This window comes from Bufo bufo, chromosome 4 (genome assembly GCF_905171765.1).
Source record: "Bufo bufo chromosome 4, aBufBuf1.1, whole genome shotgun sequence".
In the NCBI taxonomy this organism is placed as follows: Eukaryota; Metazoa; Chordata; class Amphibia; order Anura; family Bufonidae; genus Bufo; species Bufo bufo.
In genome coordinates, this window is record NC_053392.1 from 419,537,572 (window position 1) to 419,564,588 (window position 27,017).

Genomic DNA, 27,017 nt, shown 5'->3' on the forward strand with positions numbered 1-27,017 from the left:
ATCTCAAGTCACAGCCTACAAAGAACAGTAACTGTCACTGGATAGGAACAAATACTTGCAAAGAACAATAACAAAGAATACCTTTTCTGATCAGTACATACCTTTGTTTTCAAAAATAGAAACACAATGTATTCAAAAATTAAAAATTATACAGCCATGTATACAGCCAGTCTACATTTATCCTGTGTGTGTATATATATATATATATATATTATATATTTTCAATGTATCTCTCACACACACGCCTCCCCACTGTAAGAAGTTTAGTAAGAGAGAATATGTTGGCTACGAAGCAAAGAAAAAAAAAAAGTCAAGAGTCTCTCTCCTTCTTCACTTTTACATCCCCAGCAAGAATTGTAGCTATTTCTCCCTGCATGAAGGCCCACGGTACATTTGATCCCACTAGGGGGCATTTTTCCCCACTTGGACAATACACCTCTCCAGATGATCCTTGCTGTTTAATACTTTGCCTTGAACATGGGAAACAAAATTTGTGAGTAGGTACTGAAGGGCACTGTACAAAGTGTGTATCCTCCAGACGCTCATGACAAAGAGTGCAGCACAATGGTATACTGTTTGGTATGGAAGAATCAGGAATGCTTGGGGGGTGCACCTGTTCCATTCCTGCATGAGATGATGTTCCTCCACTAGAAAGTTGGCTTGGCACATCCCTTGCAGCCATTCTTCTTTGGTTCATAGAGGAAGGGGATGGTGGACTGTTACTGTTTCGCCTAGTTGTAGAATGAACCTGGTTGGCATCCTTTGAAGCATGATTGCCACCAGCATTATCTGCCACCAATATTAAAGCAGCCATTGGTGACTGGCCATTTTGTGCAGCTTCTGGTGGTGTAGTATGGTTGGAATGAGGAGAGACAGTAGAAGGGGGAGATATGAAAGAAGTACTAGTCATTGGAGAAATTTTAAGACCATCAGCTGCTGGCAGCCATGACTGTCCATCACCATTTATCTTAACAGAACCACCTTCTCCTTCTGGCTCTGGAGAAGGTTTTCTCTTTCGTGCTGCACGGGCACCTATTGGGGGGGGAGAGAAAAAAAAAAGAAAGAGAGAGAACATAATGTGTTAGTGCATATGAAACAATATGTATTGATATTTCTGTGAGTAGACAACCGCAATGGTCCTAACCATGTGGTCCTTAAAGCCACAGAGGTTCTGTGGATGGCGAAAGCCAGGCAGCAGAACAGGCATGGTGGGACCACAGGCAGGCTGTCTACATGAGTGAACCCTTTATTCAATCAAGCCCTTTGCAGGACAAGTTGTATTTTCTAATGGCACCATTTAATATTGCATACCTTGTAGTGGTATGCAATATAAAAAAATAGTTCCAAATGGAGTGAGACAGTTTTATGCGTTTTGTTTTTACGGCGTTCCGTATGTCGTAAAACAGACCTGTTACTTTCATTCTCTGGGTCAGTTCGATTACAATACCAAATTTGTATAGTTTTTCTTGTGTTTTAAGACTGAAAACAAAACCTTGAAAAATGAATTTCTTTGCATCACCATATCCTGGCATAACTTTTTTGTATTTATGTGTATGAGATGTGGGAGGGCTCCATTTTTGCAGGGCGACCTATACTTTTTATTGATACCATTTTGGGGTGTGTACAACTTTTTGATCACTTTCTATTCAATATATTTTTTCAATACTTTGTAGGTGAACAAAAAAAATTGCAAATCGCTATTTTGACTGTTTTTCCCCCATTTCACTGTACGGGATAAGTATTTTTATATTTTAATAGCATGGACATTTTCACATGTGGTGGTGTCCATGATGTTTAATTTTTTTTTGGGAAGGTGGGGGGTCATTTGAATTTTTATAAACACTTTCTTCTTTTTAGGGATTGCTTATCTCACAGACTCCAATACAGGTCTATGAGAATGACACCATGTTACTATGAAACCTATCTGCTCCAGCTTCGAATCATTCAGGAGGATCCAGGCTGCCGTACACACACAATCCGGCTTCCTTGATCCCAGCTAGAGAAAGCTGTTGCAGCCCCAGGAGCACGCTTTCTCTGTTTTTTTTTTTGTTTTTAAGCTTGCAGATGCCATGTCACTAGTGTTGAGCGAAACCGGTTTGGACTGCTCTGTCTGACCCCGATTTCTTCTTAAATATCGTTCATAATATGCGCTCCATACACCATTACAACGTATGGGCTCCGCTGAGGCAATCTTATCGCCACCAGCAACGCTAGACTTGTTTAGTCTCGTGCCTGTGCCATTAGAGTTATTTTCTGCGCATACATAGGCGTTTCAGAATCTGAACTTGGGTTTGTGGCTTGCACCACGGTCAGTAATGAACCCGAGTTCGGATTTTGAACTGTAGAAACTGTAACAACCCAGGCATGAGACTAAACAAGTCTTGCGTTACTGGTGGCGATAAGAAGATTGCCTCAGTGGAGCACAAAAATTATAATGCTGCATTGTAAGCGCCACAGCCTCTTCCTAGGCTAGTGAGTCAGTGGGGCTGAGCTGCAATACCAAGCACTGCCACTATACGATGTACTACAGCACTGTGCTTGGAAAGCTGCCAGGCGCTCAACAGAGCACAGCAAAACAGCTGATCCTGAGGATAGCTCATCATTATCTTTTCCAGGAGCACCCCTTTAAGCAAGTGCTAAGCTGCATCAGTAAAACATTCAGCCTCACGTCATCTTGTACATGCAACGTACTATGCATAGAGCTGTACTTCCTGGCCATGGGTCACAAGGGATAAATCTAACAATGTAAATGTCTGAAATGTGTTAGTGCTGACATTGATGTGGCAGTTTGTCTATCTTTATGGCAGAGCAGCAAAGACTTCACAACTTACATATAGTGGATCTGCAAAACAGCTAGTCACATTTATTCATGCAGCGGCTGCTATGCAGTCTGCTAATGAAAAAAGTGCTAACTTGTTGTGGTTTGTGATTAGCCGTGCAGTTTTAGGCAAACAGTGCAGCCATTAACAAGCAGCAACGAGTTAGCACTTCATTTGCAATCTGCATGGTTTCTGCATTGAGCTTTTCATCAAACATATGTGGCATATGTAACATACAAGCGTCCTCTAAAAACATCCTCAAAGAGTGTTATTGAAATCTTTAGGAAAATGGCTGCTCATAGGATTTGTATTCTATTCAGCCATTTACTACATCAAAGGGATTATCGGTTGAGCGAATCAAGCTTCGGATGCTACATCCGAAGTCGCTTCGTTCAAAACGTTAGATTAATACTGTACAGAGATCAGTCGCCGTACAGTATTAAAATGTATGGGCTCCGATGTGCAGAAGTTAGTTATTTGCGAAATCGCACGTGACTTCGTTGAATAACTTCGGTAGTTAAGAAAACCACTTAAAACTTTAAACAGAACTCAACTTTGGACCTCTGCTTTTTGAAACAGCAGAGACCCGCTGGCTATCGCAACTGCGTGTGCAGGCACGATGTTTAAAGACCTTCCCCGCTGGAAACCTAAGGATTAAGCAGATTCCTTTTATGCCGACTGGCTTTTTAGTAATCTCTTACTCACTTCAGAATAGACCACTGACACTTCCAACCTTATTTAGACGAGTAAATCAACAGAACACAAAAAAGCAAGAATTTAAAGGGACTGTCACCTGCAATTTTTTTCTGCCAGTTAAACCATATAGTGACATTCTTTTTTTCTTCTATGCTGTACTCTGATTGTAGGTTTCGATTTCTTAAACAAGAATATGCGGGTAGCCATGTAGCCCGAGCTGTTAATGGCATTCAGAGATATGCTTCACAGCAGCCCCATGGGCCATATACACAACACATTTAAAAGGGACTCTTCCCTTCTATGGGACAGTTTTCTAGGTATGGTCTGCAATCTGCACAGAGATCATTATACAAAGAAGGAGTAGGTAAGATGTGACCATCGACTATTACAAATGGTGGATCCTCCATCTTTATACAGGCAAAATCTGTCAATTAGAATCCTTCCCTAAATGTGTAGAAAAAATCCATCACCATCCATCTCTTGATATTTCCATCATTCTATATCAGTGCAGGAAAACAACATTTATGCAGTTGGGACTTGGAAACTGATAATCCAAGTTAGGCTTCTTGCACACGAACGTTGTGCATCCGTTCCGTGCATTGGGGACCGCAATTTGCGATCCTCAATGCACGGACAACGTCCGTGCGGCGGCCGGGACGAATCGAGACCCATTCAACTTGAATGGGTCCGTGATCAAGTTCTATTTTTTTGTGGTGCGGAGGCACGGATAGAAACCCCACGCAAGCACTCCGTAGTGCTTCCGATCCGTGCTTCCGTTCCGCTTCTCCGTGATGGTGGACCCATTCAAGTAAACGGGTCCGCATTTGTGATGCGGAGTGCAAACGGGCCATTGCCCGTGTATTGCGGACCTGCAGCATGCGGGCTGCAATACGGCCACGGGCACAGAACCTTCGTGTGCAAGAGGCCTTATGTAGCAAGGTTAAGCTAGTTTCAAACTGGAGTTAAAACTGTCCGGCAGAGGAACATCCTATCAGAGTTTATTGTACCCAGCATAGACTAAAAGGGCCAGAGGAGCACCAGGCCCCATTGACTATATAATGGAACCAGCCTGTTTCCAACATTAGTCCCATTATAGTCAATAGGCAGCGGTGAGGAAAGGCAGATACAATAATTGCGAAGAATACAGCCAGCTAGTGTGAAACAAGCCTTACAGTAAAGAAAGTTAACAGGAACCAAGTGCCCAACCTCTCAAGCAATATGTCACAGATCAATGTTCCAGGAGATCATCCATTTCCTTCCCCCATCTTTTCAAAAACTTCATCAGGCTTTAATTTCAGACTAAATGCAACAATGGTCCCTAAGCATCACCTTAGTGAAGATAACCCCCTTAGTATTATATTCCCCACCAGTATTATATTCATTGTGGCAGTGGCCACAGGGTCCCCCTCCTCCTCAGAATATTAATTGGCGGCAGTGAAATTGAGGGGCTCCGAATAAACATATTACTTATCACCATGCCCAAAAAAGTCAGAACTATTAAAATATTAAAAAATATCTCCTATGCAGTGAATAATTTTCTCGTGGTATTGAGTATCGCAATACTTTTTATATCAAAATCAAATCAAAATTTTGGTATCGTGAAAACCCTACATGTGATCAACACTCAAATACAGTCACTGTTAAGAAAACCAGTTTACAGCATGTATGTTTTTAACAGATCCACAAAATATGGATGCCTTAATTGTGCATTTCACTTTTTTCTCACTCAACAGAAATGACTATCGTCTATCATATGGAACAGAATAGGACCGATAATCAGCCAAATGACCACATAGATGTGCAAGAAAATACAGCCATATTCATTGCCCCATAAGTGATTGGGTCAGTATGCTGTCCAACAAAAGGTTGAGGTGGCTGTTAAGAGTTGGGAGAGTGTGCACAGTAGAGTTGATGCGATACCAAATTTTTGATTAGAAAAGCCACGTGCATTCCGCATTTTTTTTAAATGGCGAATCGCGCATTTTTTCTGTTCCAGCATTCACTGCATAGATTTTTTTTTTATATTTTAAAGGGATTCTGTCACCAGGATTTCACTTACTGAGCTGTTAACATGACCACATCAGTCTTCACGATTTATATTACAATATACTAGTATTACTGCCCTGTGTCTTCTAATTTGTCTATAAAATCGCTTTTATTAATACCGGTATGCATATTACCTAAATAAGGAGCTGTCCCTCTGTCCGTTGGAGCCCAGCCGCCCCACTGCTTATTTATTCACTCCTCATTGCGACCTCATATGCCTGGTGCGCCGTAATCTTGCACATGCGCCGTGGAAAGACCAGTCAGCGCTTGCGCAATTTGTTCTGCGAGGCCGATGCCAGGACACCACGCGGGCGCTGACCGATCTATCCACAGCGCATGTTAAAGATTACAGCGCACCAGGCATGAGGAGTGAATAAATTAGCAGTGGGGCGGTGCTGGGCTCAAGGAGAAGGGGTGCGGCTGGGCTCCAACGGACAGAGGGACAGCCCCTTGGGCTCCTTATTTAGGTAATTTGCATATTAATAAAAGCAATTTTATAGACAAATTACAAGACAGCGCAGTAATACTAGTAGATTGTAATATAAATCGTGAAGACTGATGTGGTCATGTTAACAGCTCAGTAAGTGAAATCCTGGTGACAGAATCCCTTTAATAGTTTGGAATTTTCTGATGTGGCGATATAAAATATATAAACAATAAATAAACACACATATGTGAAATTGGGAAAGGGGGTGATTTATACTTAAAGAAATGAATAACTATTTCCCCCCCCTTAGGGGCTAGAACCTTTTAATCCCATGTCCTATTCAAATCACTGAAGAAAATGCACCAAAAGGATATGTCACTGACTAAACTAGCTGGTCATACAAGCAGATATTGGCGGAAGTCTCAGCTTTTAATATCTGCTTGTATGACCAGCTAGTTTAGTCAGTGACATATCCTTTTGGTGCATTTTCTTCAGTGATTTATATAATTGTATTTTCATCCGCACAATGCTCTGCCTGTGCAGGATGCTTTTGTGGTGCATGTGGACCGCGCTGGCGTCCTCCTTTGTACGCATTAATTGCTCGGGATGGTCGTTTGCTGCGGTCCACATGCGGTGGGACTGCTCCCCCAATGAGAAACACGCTACAGTGTTTGGGGTTTGAGCAGCTCCTCCATATCTGCCACGATATTTCTGTGGTTCACATGCGATGGGACTGCTCGCCCAATGAGAAACACGCTACAGTGTTTGGGGTCTGAGCGGTTCCGCCATATTGGCCACTGCAATTCTACAGTGATTTTGTTTTATATGTCTTGAATGTGCCTTCATCTGGCAATTGAACATTCCTTTGCACCTGGAATCCTTCATCACATGGTCTGATATGGGTGGGGCTCACAGTCCTGCTTTGTTCACATTGCACTGGCTGTCCTGCTAGGCATTTGTGTGCAGGCTGGGCTGTGAGCTGGATTACATCGCCTTCAGACCGTGTTCACACCACAGTTAGCGTAGTGGTAGGACCCTTTGCCATGCTGAGTGACCGTGACGTGGTGCAATGATGGGCTCCGATATCTTCCTGACAGGAACATATTGGCGGAAGTCTCAGCTTTTAATATCTGCTTGTATGACCAGCTAGTTTAGTCAGTGACATATCCTTTTGGTGCATTTTCTTCAGTGATTTATATAATTGTATTTTCATCCGCACAATGCTCTGCCTGTGCAGGATGCTTTTGTGGTGCATGTGGACCGCGCTGGCGTCCTCCTTTGTACGCATTAATTGCTCGGGATGGTCGTTTGCTGCGGTCCACATGCGATGGGACTGCTCGCCCAATGAGAAACACGCTACAGTGTTTGGGGTCTGAGCGGTTCCGCCATATTGGCCACTGCAATTCTACAGTGATTTTGTTTCCATGTCCTATTCACCCTGATAGATCTCTATTAGGGTGATTAGGATCTTACACTCTCCCTGCTGCCCTGTGCACACAGCAGCAGGGAGCCGACTATGGCAGCCAGGGCTTCAGTAGTGTCTTGGCTGTAACTGATCGGAGCCCCAGGATTACACAGCTGGGGCTCCGATAAGAAGCTGCCACTGCCACCAATGAAGACGAAGGGACCCTGTGGCCACTGCCACCAATGAGTTTAATACTGGGGGGTTGAGAGGGGCGGGCGCACTGTGCCACCAATGATTTTAATGTGGTGGGGGGGCTGGGGAACCACTGCGCCACCAATGATAATTGACCCTTAATACAGGAGGTGGGTACTGGCAGCAGATCAGCAGCAGTTAACCCCTCAGGTGCCGTTAACTGCAGCTCCCTGTCAGAGGCAGGGTGCCGGCACCTGTCTCCTGTATTATGTGTTAACGACCAACTTGTGCACCTAGGTCCGGACTTTAAGTAGCAGGCTACACAGACCAGCGCCCAGAGATGTCCCAGCACTACTTATTTTTGGGCGCCGCTCCGTTTGACCGCTGTGCCCCATTACTGTCTCCTGCTCTATATGCTAATTACTATCGGAGCAATGGGAAGGAGACAACAGCTTCTCTAGTGGGCGTTCCTTCTCCCTGGTTGTAGCGCTGTCCAATCGCAGCGCAACGCAGGGAGAAGGAACACCCACTAGAGAAGCTGATGTCTCCTCCCCATTACTCCGATAGTAATTAGCATATGGAGCAGGAGACAGAAATGGGGCACAGCAGGCGAACGGAGCGGCGCCCAGAAATAATAGTAAGTGCTGGGACATCTCTGGGCGCTGGTCTGTGTAGCCTGCTACTTAAAGTCTGGACCCAGGAAAAGTCCTATCATTGGTGGCGCAGTGCGCCCGCCCCTCTCTCCGTTCATTGGTGGCAGCGGCACAGGGGGAGGGAGAGACTGCTTCCTTCTCCCCTGTGCTGCTGAGGGAACATGAGCGTGCTCACAGCAGCGCGCTCATGTTCTGTGATACTAGACTGCGCAGCCCAGTATCGAAAAAATGGAAATCCCGGTATTGTATCAAATTAGGCATCAAAATTTCGATACCCGCAACAACCCTAGTGCACAGTCTGACACAGACAGCACTGATTGGATAATGCGTATAAATATGGATAGGGCACTCAAAGAAGTCTGGGACCATGCACTGATACAGGAAATATATTTATTTGTGCTAAAAATATTCAGCAATTAATAAAATGATAAAAGACAGCAGCATACTACATATAGTTATAGTATACCACTTCTAAAAACCATCTACTACATTAACAGTGATTGATATCAGCAGGGTAAGGCAGTGAATACATACAGTAGAAATAGCAGCAAATTTCGATCTAAAAAATAAGTTGAATAGAGGCAATCCCGATGGTGGTGGCTCGATTATAAAGACCAAACGGGATGTCAAAAATTCGACCTGAGAAACTTCGACCTAAAGAATAAATCAGCCAAAAATATACGGAGGTAGCAAAATGTCCACTACTAATAATCAATGAAATAACTCCAACGTTCTTTACTTAATTCTATCAAAGCCAATCTGTCCTTGAACATAGATGAAAGTTCGTATCGTTATGTAGCCACACCTAAATAAAGCGGCGTCCCTCTAAAACAGGATAGGTAGCGGCGTCCCGCTACTGAACAACTTGCAAGCAATTATTATTTACCTCTAAATCGACTTCTTTCAAAAGCAGACTTTGCCAGACCTTGGGATATTTTCGCTCCCTGTATCGTGCCTGCGTTGTTGTAGCACTCTAGTATTGGGAGTTTGTTATAGATAAAGACCACGCTGACGGACTCTTATTCGACACGTGGGCCAATGATATATCGAGCCCTCTGTCGTCAAATCGCGTTGGTAACATTCAACGGTATTGGATCCCACGCTTCTGGTCAATGGCAGTCGATAGTAGGTAAAAATCTCTGAACATAAATAGCAGGGGATGTGGCACCAGACGCGTTTCGGGGTACTTTCATTCACCCCTTCCTCAGTGGTAGACAGTCCACCCTTTGAAATTCCTCTTTTATACTGGTATTGTTGCGTAATTCAAAGTCTCATTGGTTAATTATCGAGCGTCGGATCCGGTTTGCAAGGTATATCTATTCACTCAGATTGGTATAGAACACATCTGTCTGTTAATTCATCTCTAATGCCCAAAAACATACATAGAAATAAAAATGGCAAATCTTCATACTTTGGCAGTTAGCTAAATGTATATAATTACATACGTTTGTTCGTAATGAATACATGTATCGTCTGTGAAAAAAACGCACCTATGCATGTTGCGTTATTGATGCGCCATATGTACGTTTTTCTTTTTTTATGTCTAAAAATAGCAAGATACCACATATACCATTAGTAAAATAAACAAAATCGTAGAATATTAATAAAACATTATATTGGGCACAATATTATTTGATTGCACTCAATAAATGAAGGGTACGATAGAAGTCAATAAAATGCAATGTAAAATGTGATTTAAAAATACGGTATAGATCAGTATAAGAATCAATAAAAAAAATTGGTATCTATTACAAAAAGACAAGATGCTAGGCACACTAAAATTACTTTCTCAAAGACCTCCAATTTGGGTTTGAAAGTGGCACCAACAGTCAAAAATCATTTAAAGCGAACCTATCACCAGTACCTTATAGATTATCCTCATTCTGTTTCAATGCATCCTTGTGCCGCTTTCCTGGGATGTATATTCATGAAAAAAAACGACTTATAAAGTCCTCGTCTCCAGCTCCTGTAGTCACGCTAGAAGTCAAGGGGGTAGCCCTTCCCTCACTCCGGGCTGTAACTCCCCTGCCCTAACCCCTCCTCTAAGTAGTGTAACTGACACTCAGCTCAGTCGCCGGGACCACGCTTGTACAGTAGCAGCGCGATCCCGTAACTGAATCACGCATGCGCCGTCCGTCCCAGATGCCTGCCTGTCTTCTGTTACTCAGGCGCGCGAGTCCGCGCGATAGACGGGATCGCGCTGCTACTGAGGCAGACTGCGCATGCGCCGCCTGTACAAGCGCAGTCCCGGCGACTGAGCCGGGTGTCAGTTACACTACTTAGAGGAGGGGTTAGGGCAGAGGAGTTACAGCCCGGAGTGAGGGAAGGGCTACCCCCTTGACTTCTAGCGTGACTACAGGAGCTGGAGACGAGGACTTTATAAGTCGTTTTTTTTTCATGAATATACATCCCAGGAAAGCGGCACAAGAATGCATTGAAACAGAATGAGGATAATCTATAAGGTACTGGTGATAGGTTCGCTTTAAAGGGATTCTGTCACCTGCTTTTACCATTTTAAAGGGACACTGACAGGGCCAATAAGCATATTGAGGTATATATATGGCAGTACAGGTCTTATAATGGGTATTACAATCATCTAAGTATCCCCCCTGTCCACCTTATACATACAGTAAACTTAACTTTTATAACCTGCTCCAACGGTCTTCAATCTGCCCAAGGGGCGGCGTTTCACCTCTCTTGCGCCCAGCCAGCCTCCCCCAACTGCCGCTTTGAAGCGCCGCCCAGCTCATGAATATTCAGTTTGCTGGGCGGCTTCTGCAGTCCCCGCTCTGAAGCGCTGCGCTTAACAGTGCCCGGCGCATGCGCCGGATCTTGTGAAGTCTGGTACAGTAAGCGCCGCCCAGCTCATCAATATTCACTTCGCTGGGCGGCGCTTACTGTCCCCGACTTCACAAGATCCGGCGCATGCGCAGGGCACTGTTAAGCGCAGCGCTTCAGAGCGGGGACCGCAGAAGCCGCCCAGCAAACTGAATATTCATGAGCTGGGTGGCGCTTCAAAGCGGCAGTTGGGGGAGGCTGGCTGGGCGCAAGAGAGGTGAAACGCCGCCCCTTGGGCAGATTGAAGACCGTTGGAGCAGGTTATAAAAGTTAAGTTTACTGTATGTATAAGGTGGACAGGGGGGATACTTAGATGATTGTAATACCCATTATAAGACCTGTACTGCCATATATATACCTCAATATGCTTATTGGCCCTGTCAGTGTCCCTTTAAGCTGGCACCATCGCTATGTTGACTAAAGTACCTTATTTCCAGCAGTCTTTTTACTTATTTTCGTTTTGATATAAAAGCGATTTTTATGTTATGCTAATTAGGGTCCAAGGTGCCCAGAGGGGCGTTTTTTTCACTCTCCGGAGCCCAGTGACGCCCCCCCTGCAGTGCCCAAGAACTTCTCCTGATCATCAAATAACCTCCCGCAGCCCCGGCAAACGGTTCCGCCCCCTCCCCACGTCAGTCTACCTTATAGAAATGCCCCGTCCTTCCTGTCTGCGGCCAGAAAACTCGCGCAGGCGCAGTACCGCCTGCGCGATCATCAACATCCTGAGGGCAACAGCGCTCAGGTCACATCACTGGGCTCGGCGCATGCCCAGTGAGACTTTTGAGGCTGTTGCCCTCAGGAGGTTGATGATCGCACAGGCCGCTGGCAGTACTGCGCCTGCGCGAGTTTTCTGGCCGCAGACAGGAAGAAGGACGGGGCATTTCTATAAGGTAGACTGACGTGGGGAGGGGGCAGAACAGTTTGCCGGGGCTGTGGGAGGTTATTTGATGATCAGGAGGCGTTCTTGGGCACTGCAGGGGGGCGTCACTGGGCTCCGGAGAGTGAAAAAAAACGCCCCTCTGGGCACCTTGGACCCTAATTAGCATAACATAAAAATCGCTTTTATATCAAAACTACAAAACAAAAATAAGTAAAAAGACGACTGCTGGAAATAAGGTACTTTAGTCAACATAGCGATGGTACCAGCTTAAAATGGTAAAAGCAGGTGACAGAATCCCTTTAAATAAGGAACTTGCCATTTCCAGTTGGATGGGCCTGCAGGGCTTCTTTAGGTGTGGAAATTGTGGCAACTGTAAGACTACGTCCTTCCAAAATAGAACGAATGAACTAATATCAACTACCAATAACTATCGCCATACAATTTAAAGATTGCCTGACATGTAGCTCTGAGAATGTGATTTATGTTATAGAATGTCCGTGCAAACGCCAATATGTAGGGAGGACTAAAAGATCCCTGAAAACAGATTTCAGAGCATATTAATAATAATATAAAAAAAGGATAGTGAATGGTTCTCAAAACCATCATTTTAAAATTAGTCACGATCAGGAGCCCTCGGGAATGAGATTTCTAGCAATAGACAAAGTGGATAAAGAGTGGAGGGGTGGAAATCATATTGAAAAGATGTCCAGGCTTGAGACTAAGAGGATTTTCGAACTTGATACCCTGTTACCCAAAGGCCTTTAACGCTGAATTTGAGCTTTTTGTATTTTTATGAGTTTAGAGTGGGCACCAATCTGTTGATGACTAACCGGACTTTTGTTTCTACTTGGCCCAGTTTCTCCTTCAGATAGGTTCCCACCTCTCCTACAACCCTCCACAGTATTTTTATATTTATTTGCATTTTTATTATTTTTTTCTATTTTTTATTGATTCTTATATTGATCTATACCGTATTTTTAAATCACATTTTACATTGCATTTTATTGACTTCTATCGTACCCTTCATTTATTGAGTGCAATCGAATAATATTGTGCACAATGTAATGTTGTTTTATTAATATTCTACGATTTTGTTTATTTTACTAGTGGTATATGTGGTGTCTTGCTATTTTAGACATAAAAAAAGAAAAACCACACATATGCCGCATCAATAACGCAACATGCATAGGTGCGTTTTTTTCACAGACGATGCATGTATTCATTACGAACAAACGTATGTAATTATATACATTTAGCTAACTGCCAAAGTATGAAGATTTGCCATTTTTGGTCCTGACATGCTGTGCGAGGCCATAGTGCTGACATGTGCCCTCGTGGCTCTCAGGTTCACCTGCAGGTAACTACCTGCCCCCAGTGCAAATTACTACTACTCTCATCCAAGTGAGGAAGGAGCCTGAGGTGTCAGCACATGTACACTGTATGTCATAGTCCTATATACTGTACATATAATCATGGTCCTGTATACTGCGTATGTAACATAGTAAACAGCACATGTACACTGTATACAGATCATAGTATACAGCACGAACACTGAATGTCATAGTCCTATATACTGTACATATATCATGGTCCTGTATACTGCATATACCATACTATACAGCTCATGTACACTGCATATGTAACATGGTATACAGCACATGTACACTGCATATGTAACATGGTATACAGCATTATTGGGGGGGGCTCTATGGAGAAGTGGGGGGGAGCACTATGTGGGCATCTACTGGGGACTTTGACGCGGCTTTGCCTGGCTCCTAGATTCCAAGGAAATTTGTCAAGCCCTGTTCTATACCAATCTGTGAATAGATATACTTTGCAAACCGGATCTGACGCTCGATTATTAACCAATGAGACCATGAATTACACAACAATACCAGTATAAAAGAGGAATTTCAAAAGGGGGGGGGATGTCTACCACTGAGGAAGGGGTGAATGAAAGTACCCCGAAACGCGTCTGGTGCCACATCCCCTGCTATTTATGTTCAGAGATTTTTACCTACTATCGACTGCCATTGACCAGAAGAGTGGGATCCAATACCGTTGAATGTTACCAACGCAATTTGACGACAAACAAACAGAGGGCTCGATATATCATTGGCCCACGTGTTGAATAAGAGTCAGTCAGCATGGTCTTTATCTATAAGAAACTCCCAATACTAGAGTGCTACAACAACGCAGGTACGATACAGGGAGCGAAAATATCCCAAGGTCTGGCAAAGTCTGCTTTTGAAAGAAGTCGATTTAGAGGTAAATAATTGCTTGCAAGTTGTTCAATAGCGGGACGCCGCTACCTATCCTGTTTTAGCAGGACGTCGCTTTATTCAGGTGTGGCTACATAACGATACGAACTTTCATCTATGTTCAAGGACAGATTGGCTTTGATAGAATTAAGTAAAGAACGTTGGAGTTATTTCATCGATTATTAGTAGTGGACATTTTGCTACCTCCGTATATTTTGGGCTGATTATTCTTTAGGTCGAAGTTTCTCAGGTCGAATTTTTGACATCCCGTTTGGTCTTTATAATCGAGCCACCACCATCGGGATTGCCTCTATTTGACTTATTTTTTAGATCGAAATTTGCTGCCATTTCTACTGTATGTATTCACTGCCTTACCCTGCTGATATCAAATCACTGTTAATGTAGTAGATGTTTTTAGAAGTGGTATACTATAACTATATGTAGTATGCTGCTGTCTTATCATTTTATTGATTGCTGAATATTTTTAGCACAAATAAATATATTTTGTGTATCAGTGCATGGTCCCAGACTTCTTTGAGTGCCCTATCCATATTTATACGCATTTCCCTTTTAGATCGAGTGAGTGTTCTCGTTAGGACAGGAGCACCGCGATTGGTGTTCTGGTTTCTTAGTGCGACATCTTAAAGAGGACCTTTCACCAGAATAAAACCTCTAAACTGACTATACAGACGTGTAGAGCGGCGCCCAGGGATCCCCCTGCACTTACTGTTATCCCCGGGCGCCGCTCCGTTCGCCGGTATCGCCTCCGGTATCTTCATAGTTAGGCTCCACCCAGGGGAACCTGATAGCGTCTCTTTCTCCTATGCTGTAGCACTGGCCAATCACAGCGCTCAGCGCTACAGCATAGGAGAAAGACGCCGGCAGGTTCCCCTGGGTGGAGCCTAACTATGAAGATACCGGAGCCTATACCAGGCGAACGGAGCGGCGCCCGGGGATAACAGTAAGTTCAGGGGGATCCCTGGGCGCCGCTCTACACGTCTGTATAGCCAGTTTAGAGGTTTTATTCTGGTGAAAGGTCCTCTTTAACTTTTAAACTGATTGGATAATCTCAGACTGCAGGGACACCCAACAGCTGGTAACACCCACCTGGGCCTTTAGTCCAAACTGCTAGAAATTCATAACATCGAGCAAGAATAATAAAGATATAAAAGTCATAAGAATAAAAGCCTCAATATTATTACAAAGGTCATGAAAGTAGTTACTAAAAAACAGACATTTCAGGAGAAGTTACATTTCCTCTTTAACCCCCTTGAAGTGCATTTTTAAGAAATTAGTACCTATGAAACTGGCTGACCTGTTACATGTGCACTTGGCAGCTTAAGACATCTGTGTTCCTCCCATGTTCATAAGTGCATTGCTGGGGGGAAAAAAAGGATGTTTACATATATGCAAATGAACCTCTAGGAGTAACGGGGGAGTTGCCATTACATCTAGAGGCTCTGCTCTCTCTGCAATTTGATTCACAGGGCCAAGAGCGCTGATGTTTTGACTGTCTGCCCCTGTCAGGGTAGACTGTGCATCAGCTGTGGAGAGAGCAGAGCCTCTAGGTATAAAGGCAACAGCCCACTGCTCCTAGACGCTCAATTGCATTTATTAAAACATTTTTCTCGCCAATGTGGTTATGAACATGAGACCAACACAGTGGTGCTCACTGTGAGGTGATCTCTGCATTGACCTACTTCACAACCCCTCCTCTCTGCTTTGAGTGACAGCTGGAGCACCTAACCAGGAAACAAGTACAGCCAGCACCCAGAGCAAAGGGCCTGTGACGGAGCATTACATAGTGAAGCCCCAACCAAGAGAAACCGCCTAATTAAAGGCTCATTCACACTACTGCTGATTAGAAAGGCATCACAAAAAGTTTGCCTGGTCTTCACTTCTCAAGCCCTACCAAGTGCTGTCAACAGCTTAGCATGGTCAAAAGTACTGAGACTACCATTCATCCCTGCATAGTTTAACATACACTCACCTAAAGAATTATTAGGAACACCATACTAATACGGTGTTGGACCCCCTTTTGCCTTCAGAACTGCCTTAATTCTACGTGGCATTGATTCAACAAGGTGCTGATAGCATTCTTTAGAAATGTTGGCCCATATTGATAGGATAGCATCTTGCAGTTGATGGAGATTTGAGGGATGCACATCCAGGGCATGAAGCTCCCATTCCACCACATCCCAAAGATGCTCTATTGGGTTGAGATCTGGTGACTGTGGGGGCCATTTTAGTACAGTGAACTCATTGTCATGTTCAAGAAACCAATTTGAAATGATTTGAGCTTTGTGACATGGTGCATTATCCTGCTGGAAGTAGCCATCAGAGGATGGATACATGTTCTCATTCTGTTTACGCCAAATTCGGACTCTACCATTTGAATGTCTCAACAGAAATCGAGACTCATCTGACTAGGCAACATTTTTCCAGTCTTCAACAGTCCAATTTGGTGAGCTCGTGCAAATTGTAGCCTCTTTTTCCTATTTGTAGTGGAGATGAGTGGTACCCGGTGGGGTCTTCTGCTGTTGTAGCCCATCCGCCTTAAGGTTGTGCATGTTGTGGCTTCACAAATGCTTTGCTGCATACCTCGGTTGTAACGAGTGGTTATTTCAGTCAACGTTGCTCTTCTATCAGCTTGAATCAGTCGGCCCATTCTCCTCTGACCTCTAGCATCCACAAGGCATTTTTGCCTACAGGACTGCTGCATACTGGATGTTTTTCCCTTTTCACACCATTCTTTGTAAACCCTAGAAATGGTTGTGCGTGAAAATCCCAGTAACTGAGCAGATTGTGAAATACTCAGACCGGTCCGTCTGGCACCAACAACCATGCCACGCTCAAAATTGCTTAAATCACCTTTCTTTCCCATTCTGACATTCATTTTTGAGTTCAGGAGATTGTCTTGACCAGGACCACCCCCTTAATGCATTGAAGCAACTGCCATGTGATTGGTTGACTAGATAATTGCATTAATGAGAAATAGAACAGGTGTTCCTAATAATTCTTTAGGTGAGTGTATGTCACATGTATATTTTGAACATGGGACAAAAGTGTGATGTGAACAAAATTCAATACAGTTTTATATCATCTTACCATTATTTCTTACCAACAGGTTAAAAACTCATCCTGATTCATTAAGTCGCACGTGACTTCATTGAATAACTTACTTCGGCTTATCGGAGCCCACACTCTATACAGAGATGGATCTCCGTACAGTATTATTTCGAAGTTTTGAACAAAGCGACTTTGGATGAAGCATCCGAAGCTCACTTCGCTCAACTGTAATCCTGATCATGTCCCATGAAGACAGCTCTACGACTAATCACAATTCAGAGCTTTGATAAACTTGAGCACACCTGTCAGCAGGATCAACTAATAAACTAGGCATATTGCCTAGTAGGGTTGATCCTGCTTAGAATTATGCTTATGTCGTTCCTGAGAATAAGACGACTTATACTTTATGCAAAATGAGGGATCCAGTGCACCAATGGGCAGGACTTAGCCCCTCTGTGTACATCATCCCATTTGGATAAAATATTCTCTGGATAAAATATTCTCAGGAACAGCACAATCGATTTTTACAAAACAGGTATAATTTTAATCAACAGAATCAACCCTACCTGGCAGTACGAGTGTGTTAATAGGGTTGATCCTGCTATCTGTGCCCTTTAATATCTAAGCAAATATTTGGATAGGGAGGTCGCTGGTGACAGATCCTCTTTAAAGAGGACCTGTCACTACTAAATGCAGTGTAATATGCAGGCACCATGTTATAAAGTACAAGAAGCTGAACAGATTGATATATTATTTTGTGTGTGTGTGTGGGGGGGGGGGGGGGGAATTCAGTGAAATGTGGAATTTATACATTTAAAATCGCTGCTATTTCTGATTTCATTGTTTGGGAGATGTCAGTGACTGTCACCTTTCTCTGTATACACACACAGAGAATGCTATCAATCACTGACGACACCTCCCTGTGTACAGCTATCAGTTACTGGCAACTATCTCTATGCTATCACTTATAACACCTGCCAGGTGAACTATGAAATCAGAAGGAGCAGAGCCCTCTTAGGCCCCTTTCACACGGGCGAGTATTCCACGCGGATGCGATGCGCGAGTTGAACGCATTGCACCCGCACTGAATACCGACCCATTCATTTCTATGGGGCTGTTCACATGAGCGGTGATTTTCACGCATCACTTGTGCGTTGCGTGAAAATCGCAGCATGCTCCTCTTTGTGCATTTTTCACGTAACGCAGGCCCCATAGAAATGAATGGGGTCGCGTGAAAATCGCAAGCATGCGCAAGCAAGTGCGGATGCGGTGCGATTTTCACACACGGTTGCTAAGAGACGATCGGGATGGAGACCCGATCATTATTATTTTCCCTTATAACATGGTTATAAGGGAAAATAATAGCATTCTGAATACAGAATGCATAGTAAAATAGCGCTGGAGGGGTTAAAAAAATAAATAAAATTTAACTCACCTTAATCCACTTGATCGCGCAGGCCGGCTTCTCGTCTGTCTCCTTTGCTGAATAGTACCTGTGGTGACGTCACTACGGTCATCACATGATCTTTTACCATGGTGATGGATCATGTGATTACCGGAGTGACGTCACCACAGGTCCTATTCCTGCAATGAATGCTCACCACAGGTCCTGTTCAGCAAAGGAGACAGACGAGAAGCCGGGCTGCGCGATCAACTGGACTAAGGTGAGTTAAATTATTATTTTTTTAACCCCTCCAGCGCTATTTTACTATGCATTCTGTATTCAGAATGCTATTATTTTCCCTTATAACCATGATATAAGGGAAAATAATACAATCTACAGAACACCGATCCGAAGCCCGAACTTCTGTGAAGAAGTTCGGGTTCCAAACATGCGCAATTTTTCTCACGCGAGTGCAAAACGCATTACAATGTTTTGCAATCGCACGTGTTCCCACAACGCACCCGCACATTTTCCCACAATGCCCGTGTGAAAGGGGCCCTTACACAGGCAGATTATCAACAATATAATCGCCAAGAGCAATCTGGCAGTCTCTTGCTGCCGCCAATTACCCGATAAACTAGCAACCTCTTGTTTATCGGGATCTTTTAATATGTTAAAAAATTCTGGTTTGTATGGCGCTCTGCTGCTGGCAAACAGTGATACAGTATAGGGACGAGCGACGCATTAGCGATTACTCATCCCTATACTGAGGAGATTGCTGCTATTACATGTAGCAGTCTTCTCCTCTAGCAAGCTGGTGATTGACGGAAGGGAACACTTCCCTCCCGACAATAGTCTGCTCCATCTGCCTGTGTAATATGGCCCTTAAAATGTATAAGTGACAAGTTTTACTAAGTCTTCTCCCAGAAAACTATTTTAGATTGATCTGCTCGATTAACCAGCAGTTTCTCTTTAAAATTATAAAGACTGGCGAGTAATAGACTAACGATCTTTCTACAACAGGATAGAAGAACAGATTTTATAAAAATCACCAGCCTAGGTGCACTCCCGCAGCCCCAGCCACCAGAGAGGCCGATGCCTCTTCCTATGGTGCACAAGGATGGCCACTGCTGCTTGATTTCAGGGTGGTCGTAACCCACTGGATAGGAGCAGTATACGTGATGGAAAAATAAATCAAGTCAACAAAGGAAGCAATATGGACAATCACAATACATTAGTAAGTGCCCTGTATTAACTTTCTCTACATGATAAATGCCATGTGCTAAAGTGAGAAAAACCATTTAAGGCCCCTTTACACTGCCAGATATGGCAAATGACTGTTGGGAAGGAAGAATTCTTGGTAAGGCTACTTTCAGATCGGTCTTGAACACAATTGAAAGTCAATGGGGGACGGATCACTTTTCTATTGTGCCAGTGAAAACGGATCCGTCCCAATTGACTTATATAGTGTGTAAGGATCAGTTTGGTTCAGTTTCGTCAGACAGACACCAAAATGCTGCAAGCAGCGTTTTGGTGTCCGCCTCCAAAGCGGAATGGAGCCAAACTGATGCATTCTGAGCGGATCCTTATCTATTCAAAATGCATCAGGGCAAAACTGATCCGTTTTGGACCGCTTGCGAGAGCCCTGAAACGGATCTCACAAAGATAACCAAAACGGCAGTGTGAAAGTAGCCTAAATCTGTTGCTTGACAGTGAAGGAGACCGCTGTATTTACATGCAGCAATCTCCGCCATAGTATGGGGAGGAGCGATTGCTAAAGTCATCTGTCATCCCCATAAAGAATCATTGTTTTCTGGCAGCAGAATGATGTTTAGACCGCACAATCATATTACCTAATAAATCAGAAGCAGTTTTAACGTCGGCAGAAAAATGTGAACTAGTGTTCCTACAAAAGCTAGTTATAGATTATCTAGACAATACTCAGCCAGTGCAAAAGGGCCTTTACTAACATACTGGGGGAGATATATCAAAATGGGTGTAAAGGAAAACTAGCTTAGTTGCCCATAGCAACCAGATTCTACCTCTCATTTTTCAGAACTCTTTTGGAAACGAGAAGATGTAATTGATTGGTTGCTATGGGCAACTAAGCCAGTTTTCCTTTACACCACTTTGATAAATCACCCCCTCTGTAAGCAAGTCTCCCATGCAGTCATGTGGCCACGCTCCTGGTCTTTATTTCCTGCTTGTGTGAATTCTTGTACTCCGAACATGTGGTATTATCCCCTCCTCCCCAAACTAAGGGCTCATGCACACGGCTGTAGTTACAAAACACTGATACCATCCAGGTGCCTTCCACATTTTGCAGAACAGAACTTCTGACCCATAATAGAACAGTCCTATTCTTGTCCATAATGGAGACAGGAATAGGACGTGTTCTATTTTTTTGCAGGTGCAGCGGAACAGACACACGGATCCGGACTGTACCATGGTGTGCTGTCCGCATCTTTGGCGGCCCCATTGAAGTGAAAGAGGCTGCCTCTGACATGCACAAAATGCAGATCAGATGAGGACAAAAAATATGTTTGGGTGCATGAGCCCTAAAGTACATGCAGTCACACATTTTCCTCTTCTCAGCTTACTAAGTCTATTCATCCCTCCCAGTCTCTGGAAGTGGTGCGTCTGAACTTCTAGCAGCAGATGCAGAGTTAGCACCAGAGCATGTATGGTCTGGGAAGACAAAGTACTTACTACACTACCTTACATCTTGCATGCAGAAACCTAAAAAAATGGAGGCAATATCTGTGGAAGGGGAGAGAAATCATGTGAACTGTAGTTCTTTACATTGCTAATCTTGCCCACAGAAAGCACTAACATGAAAACTGTGCTGCACACAGCTGACCACATAATAGAAACTACTCCTAATACATGGTGGCAAAAACTATTGAGAAGACATTTCAGCACTATTTTATATAAGCTCAGAAACCCCCATTAATTATGGCTGTAATGGTGATTTAACCCCCCCCCAAATTGTCACAAAACTATCCCTGTTTGTAAAGTACTGGATGCCCAGGGCATGGTCCTCTAATGAATGGCTAACAGGACTCCAAAAATGCCAAACACTACCCCTGCAACAGTATCAGAACTATTGGGTAAAAGGGACTACCACTCAAAACATCCCCAAACAACCAAACAAGCTTCAATTTATTCAGTAATCAAGTACATAAGTTTCAAATTTCACGCTATTTCGTGCTCTGCCATGTTATATGTAATACAAGGCCCCAACAACCATTCTATGTCAAAAGTATACAACATGCAACAAGGTGGAAAATATACATAGACTATGTGGAAAATAACAGACCTTATTTTAGTACACTTACTATTAAATTACATGCTCTCTGCAGTATCACCAGTTGTCCTGTGTGAGACAACACAGGATGGTGGGATACCCAGTGCTGAGAAAGAGGAAGAAATGGATAGTTCAATATCCGATCTTGGGAGGTCTGACTCTTAGTCAGGTTTGAGTAAATAGTAAACCACAACCAACCTCACTGATCTGCTGCTGTCCTGACACTTGACCGGCTCAAGTCGCCAGAAAAAAAAACGGCGTGCTTAGCCAATTCCTGAGTCACCACAAAGGTCAGTGACTGGCTGTGGGGACCATGCTCAGCATTTCTGGTATGTTGAGCCAACACCAAGAAGGAGGTGGTGGTAGGACCACCGTTTTATATGACAGCAGATTGGCAAGGTCTAGTTGGCTTTAATTATTTATAACCCCTTGCAGTCCATTTTTTTATATTTTAAAACTTTTTTTTCTGGGAAGCATTCTTGTTTTTTTTTTTATTTTATTTACATTGCAGGGCTCCTTAACCATCTCTGTTTCCAGGGCTGGCCTGGCCAATTATAACTGCCACTAATGTGTTTAAATTGGAAAATGACTGATCCCTATCTGGGCAACCCCATACCATATGGCCTACTGCAGGCTAAGCAGAAAGAAGGAAATAGTGCTGAATTACTTCATCATTACCAGCAATTACTTGGATGAGGGTCAATAAAAATCTGCATGAATTCACTCTCAGTACTTTGTTTTATTAATGTAGAACTGTTACATAAAGCATTTTCCAGTCACGCCTAAAGGTAAAATCCAGAACTCCACTGGTTTCCAATTACTACCACTATGCAAGGCTACAGTCACATGGGACTCCATCATATTTAATGGCATGGACACTGCCGCGTGCAGCACTACTTGACCCAGCATAAGGATGGATACCTCTGTAACTCAGACAATGCAAGGTATTGCAGTTTCTGTTATAAATCATGACAAAGTGTGAACACAGCTTTACATTTAGAATGTCACCAAGGCTCGTGCCAGTCATTCAGTCGCCTTCTGGGATGCTACACGGGAAGCCAAACAGATACAATATATGCCTGCCTATGGCAGCAGCTACGACAGCTTCTAGCTAAACATCTTTCATAAGCTTCAGTCACCTTATCACAAGGCATTTAGGGCAGTGCTTTTTCCTTTACTGAGTAATTGTTCTAAACCATGGGTGCTCAAGCTGCGGACCTCCAGCTGTTGCAGAAATAGGTGTAGGCAGTGCAGGGATGATGGGAGTTGTAGTTTTGCAACAGCTGGAGGGCCGCAGGTTGGGCATCCCTGTTCTAAACAACAGCCATAAAGAGATGTTAGAAGGGGAAAAGTGGGTAGCACAACAAGATTACAGACTAGGGAGAGGTGGGCGAAATAAAACTACATAACGAAAGAAAAGCCCTCAGAAAGGATTACGTAGCTTGTATCAACTAAAAAAGTTATGATGTAGTCTTCACTCTGTTATTCCGGCCCTTCTACAGGACACGCCACCACAATGGGCCCCAAGCTGGCTAGACATAACAGCCATCTTTGGTCCAGCCTATTTTTGAGCAGCATCCACTTTTAATCTTACGTGTATGGCCATCACATTCAACGGCATTTGCCAACGGTCTGCAGATAAATACTTCATGCCTATGCCCGATTGTATTCAGCAAATCCTGATATCATATACAATACAAGCCCTCCAATACCTGCACTCAGGCCGCCTACAGCTAAAAAAGCACCAAAACACAGTGATGGAAATTGCCAAGTCTGCAGTTGCTGGCAGTGCCAACTGCCACTATGGACTGTATGACAGGCGCAAAAACAGAGACTTCATTCTATGGCTCCTAAATGAGTAAACAGAAGCATAAAGCAGAGGACATTAACTCAGAGCAGCTTCTTGCAGGTAACTACACCAGCTTACTATATGCAAAAGCACTTGTGCCATGACAGGTTAGTCACCACAAGCCACGCCCATCGCACCTTTACCGAGGGCCAGTGTGGCATCACCCACCCGTGTAATTTGTTGGGGGGGGGCCGCCAGCCATGTCTAGTGCCCAGGGATAGCAACCACTCACAGCACTGCTAATCCACAAGTTCCACTCGGAACTGCTGCATCAGCACAATAACACATTGCAGCCATGATCCTTGCCCTCCCCCTCAGCGCCATTTACCCAGCTACACCAGTACGACGACGGCCACGCATATGGTGAGAAGGCTCATACCAGATTTCGAAGCCGGGTTGCTGGTATCAAAGCCCAGAACTCTCCCTGCGCCCGGATCCTTCTTGAATTTGGCGTCAAATGGAGAGTGATTGTGCTGCATGGCCATCAGCGTGTCCCTGACCGTCTTCGGCTTGTTGATCCATTCCTCTGCCCTCCCCTTGTGGTTGTCTCCCAGATCAGAGTAGCTATCAGCCCGGTGTTTCTCCTTGGCATCGTGCTCGCTGCTGGATACAGAGCCCGGCCGCTTGCTGCCCATATCAGCAGAAGTGGTGGCGGCAGCTACCAAGGAGGCCGAGATCCCTAAAGGAGGAGCCCGTCCGCCCATAGGTGATCCGTTCATCAGGGCACCCAGAGAGGGCACGGCGCTAGTCCTGCGCGGGTTGGGGCTCTGGCGGTTGAGCTCAGGCGGCTCGTCGGGCTTGGGAAAACCGTTAGGGAGAAGGATCCCATTGACTTGCCGCCCAACGCCATAATCCGAGCCTAGGCGGGGCGGCGGCCTTTCAGAGACCAGTGGGTAGCGGTCTAGGCACTGCGGTGGAGGGGGCTGCTGAGAGGCCCGCGAGATGCCTTCTGGGCCCCCCACCGTGTGTCCAATCTGCGCCATCTCCTTGGCGGTAAGCTGCGGCTTAACAGACGACGCAGTAGAGGAAGAGGAGGAGGTCGGCGGCCCCGGGGACCGGCCATCCTGGAAGCCGTGGGCCCTCTTCAGGTGTCGGGCCGTCTCGATAACAAACTCTATGCGATCGGCGCCTTCGTAATTGACACAGCCCCTGCACACGGGCTCCGTGAAGTCCCAGATCATGGCCCATGGCATGCGGGGCAGGTCACACAGGTAACACGACTGTCTCCGGGAGGCGGCCACCGTGGCGGATGACATAGCAATAAAGATCAAGCCGCTCAAATCCAGTGAGAACGTGCACTCCCCGCCTCGGAGCTGAGCGTGTTCCAGGGGTGCAGCAAGTGGGGGGGGGGGGGGGGTACTCAGCCTCGGGGAGCTGGGCGGCGGCGCCCTCCGCCTTGGCTAAAGCGAAGTCCGGCTTCTGACATGCACACTACGCCCGGGATAAGGAGGAGGAGGAGAAATATTCTCTGTGAAGTGCTCCTTCTCTCGCCTTCCTCAGCTGCACCGCTCCTGGGAGGGGGAGGAGGGAGATGAGAGGGGGGAAGGGAAGGAGGCAAGTGATTGGCTGCGGCCTCAGTCACCAGAGGAGCCCCCCTCTCTAGACTGCCAAAAGCTCACAACAACTCTGGCCTTAACCCCTTCCTGTTCCAAGCCGGGCTAGTCCTGGCACGACATCGATATGTGCCGACTTTTCGCACTTATGGCATCCAACAGTTGCCCGCAGCTCGTTTCTAGCGGCAGTTCTTTCCGCACAACGCCTTCCCGCCTCTCGTCACAGACTCCCTGTTGAAGCCGGTGACGTCACGGCCGAGCTAACCGTTGTGATTCCAAGTTCTCTATTTACTTGATTCTTCGACAGTCCCAGTCCAGCCGCCACCGCCTCCTCTGTGCGCAGGCGCAGTAACTGTCACACGGCTTGCACGCCCACGCTTCCTCGCCTGCTCTCCCTCCCCCTCATTCTTTGAACTGCTGCCAAGACAACAAACAAGAGCTGCTGCAGGAGATCCACTGACTCAGTTACTATGCTCTGCTGGGGGAGGGCGGCGCGGACTTTGTGCCTGTGATGCAAGCACATTTTCTCTTTCGTATAATTAGGGACAGATATGTGATCTTCCCACAATATTGCTTGGGGGAGGCTGTTCATTTGAAGTGTATGAAATGCTGCTGGCGGCCATGTTACATGTGTATGTGAAGAGTGCGGCTCGCTCGTGCAGTCTGTGGCGGGCACGTGTTCCTGGGTGAGCATTAAGGGTGCTCTCAGTCCTCTCAATAGAAATGGATAGTGGAAGTGGTTAATAATTAGTGAAATGCTTTGAGGAAAGCCAAATCTTTCCTGAAATGCCTGGGCTCCGCACATAGGGGCAGGGCCCGCCCTCTCCCACAGGACATTACTGTGACTTGCTCCTTTTCACTAGCTCTCCGCCATGTCACGTATGAGCTGGAAGGAAGATCTCCTGTCCCTGTATATCACACCATCAGACATCACTGGCTCCAAATGGTGCACGTTACTGTATAGACGAGGACATTATAGTAAGGCTACTTTTCACACTCGCGTTTGGTGCGGATCCATCATGGATCTGCACAGACGGATTTGGACCAATACAACCGCATGCATCCGTTCAGAACAGATCCGTTTGTATTATCTTTAACGTTGCCAAAACGGATCCTTCTTGAACACCATTGAAAGTCAATGGGGGACAGATCCATTTTCTATTGTGTCAGTGAAAACGGATCCGTCTCCGTTGACTTGCATTGTGTGTCAGGACGGATCCATTTGCCTCCACATCGTCAGGCGGACACCAAAACGCTGCAAGCAGCGTTTTGGTGTCCGCCTCCAGAGGTGAACGGAGGCAAACTGATGCATTCTGAACGGATCCTTATCCATTCAGAATGCATTAGGGCAAAACTGATCCGTTTTGGACCGCTTGTGAGAGCCCTGAAACGGAAACCAAAACACCAGTGTGAAAGTAGCCTAATCCACAAAGCTGGATAAGGCCTCAGAGCTGGGGGCAGTAGGGGCCCTGTGGCCCCGCAGTGAGTAGATGGTACAGCCAGGGCCGCTGATAGGCCAGTACAGCTGGCCCAGTTGTACCGGGCCCGGCTGGCAGGGGGGCCCGGGCAGCCTCGACATAACCAAACCACCTCCGGACCGCTGTACGCAGATTCGCGTTCCGGAGGTGGCAGCCCTGC

The 27,017-nt window shown here is 45.2% G+C and overlaps 1 protein-coding gene across 1 annotated transcript; it reads right to left on the reverse strand.

Moving 5' to 3' along the window:
- Nucleotides 1-267: 267 nt before the first annotated feature.
- On the reverse strand, nt 268-25,715 carry IRF2BP2 (interferon regulatory factor 2 binding protein 2). The gene is made up of 2 exons (XM_040429303.1): nt 24,206-25,715; nt 268-1,032 (listed from the first exon to the last, which is right to left on the reverse strand). The coding sequence occupies exons 1-2, from the start codon at nt 25,080-25,082 to the stop codon at nt 311-313; spliced, it is 1,599 nt and encodes a 532-aa protein (XP_040285237.1). The 5' UTR covers nt 25,083-25,715; the 3' UTR covers nt 268-310.
- Between the last annotated feature and the right edge of the window lie 1,302 nt (nt 25,716-27,017).

Excerpts from the sequence above, each read along its gene's own strand:
- IRF2BP2 (XM_040429303.1), bottom strand. The coding sequence starts at position 25,082 with ATGTCATCCGCCACGGTGGCCGCCTCCCGGAGACAGTCGTGTTACCTG. Across the intron at positions 1,033-24,205 it reads CAACCCGGCTTCGAAATCTG|GTGCCCGTGCAGCACGAAAG; the intron begins GTATGAGCCTTC and ends CCCCCCCAATAG.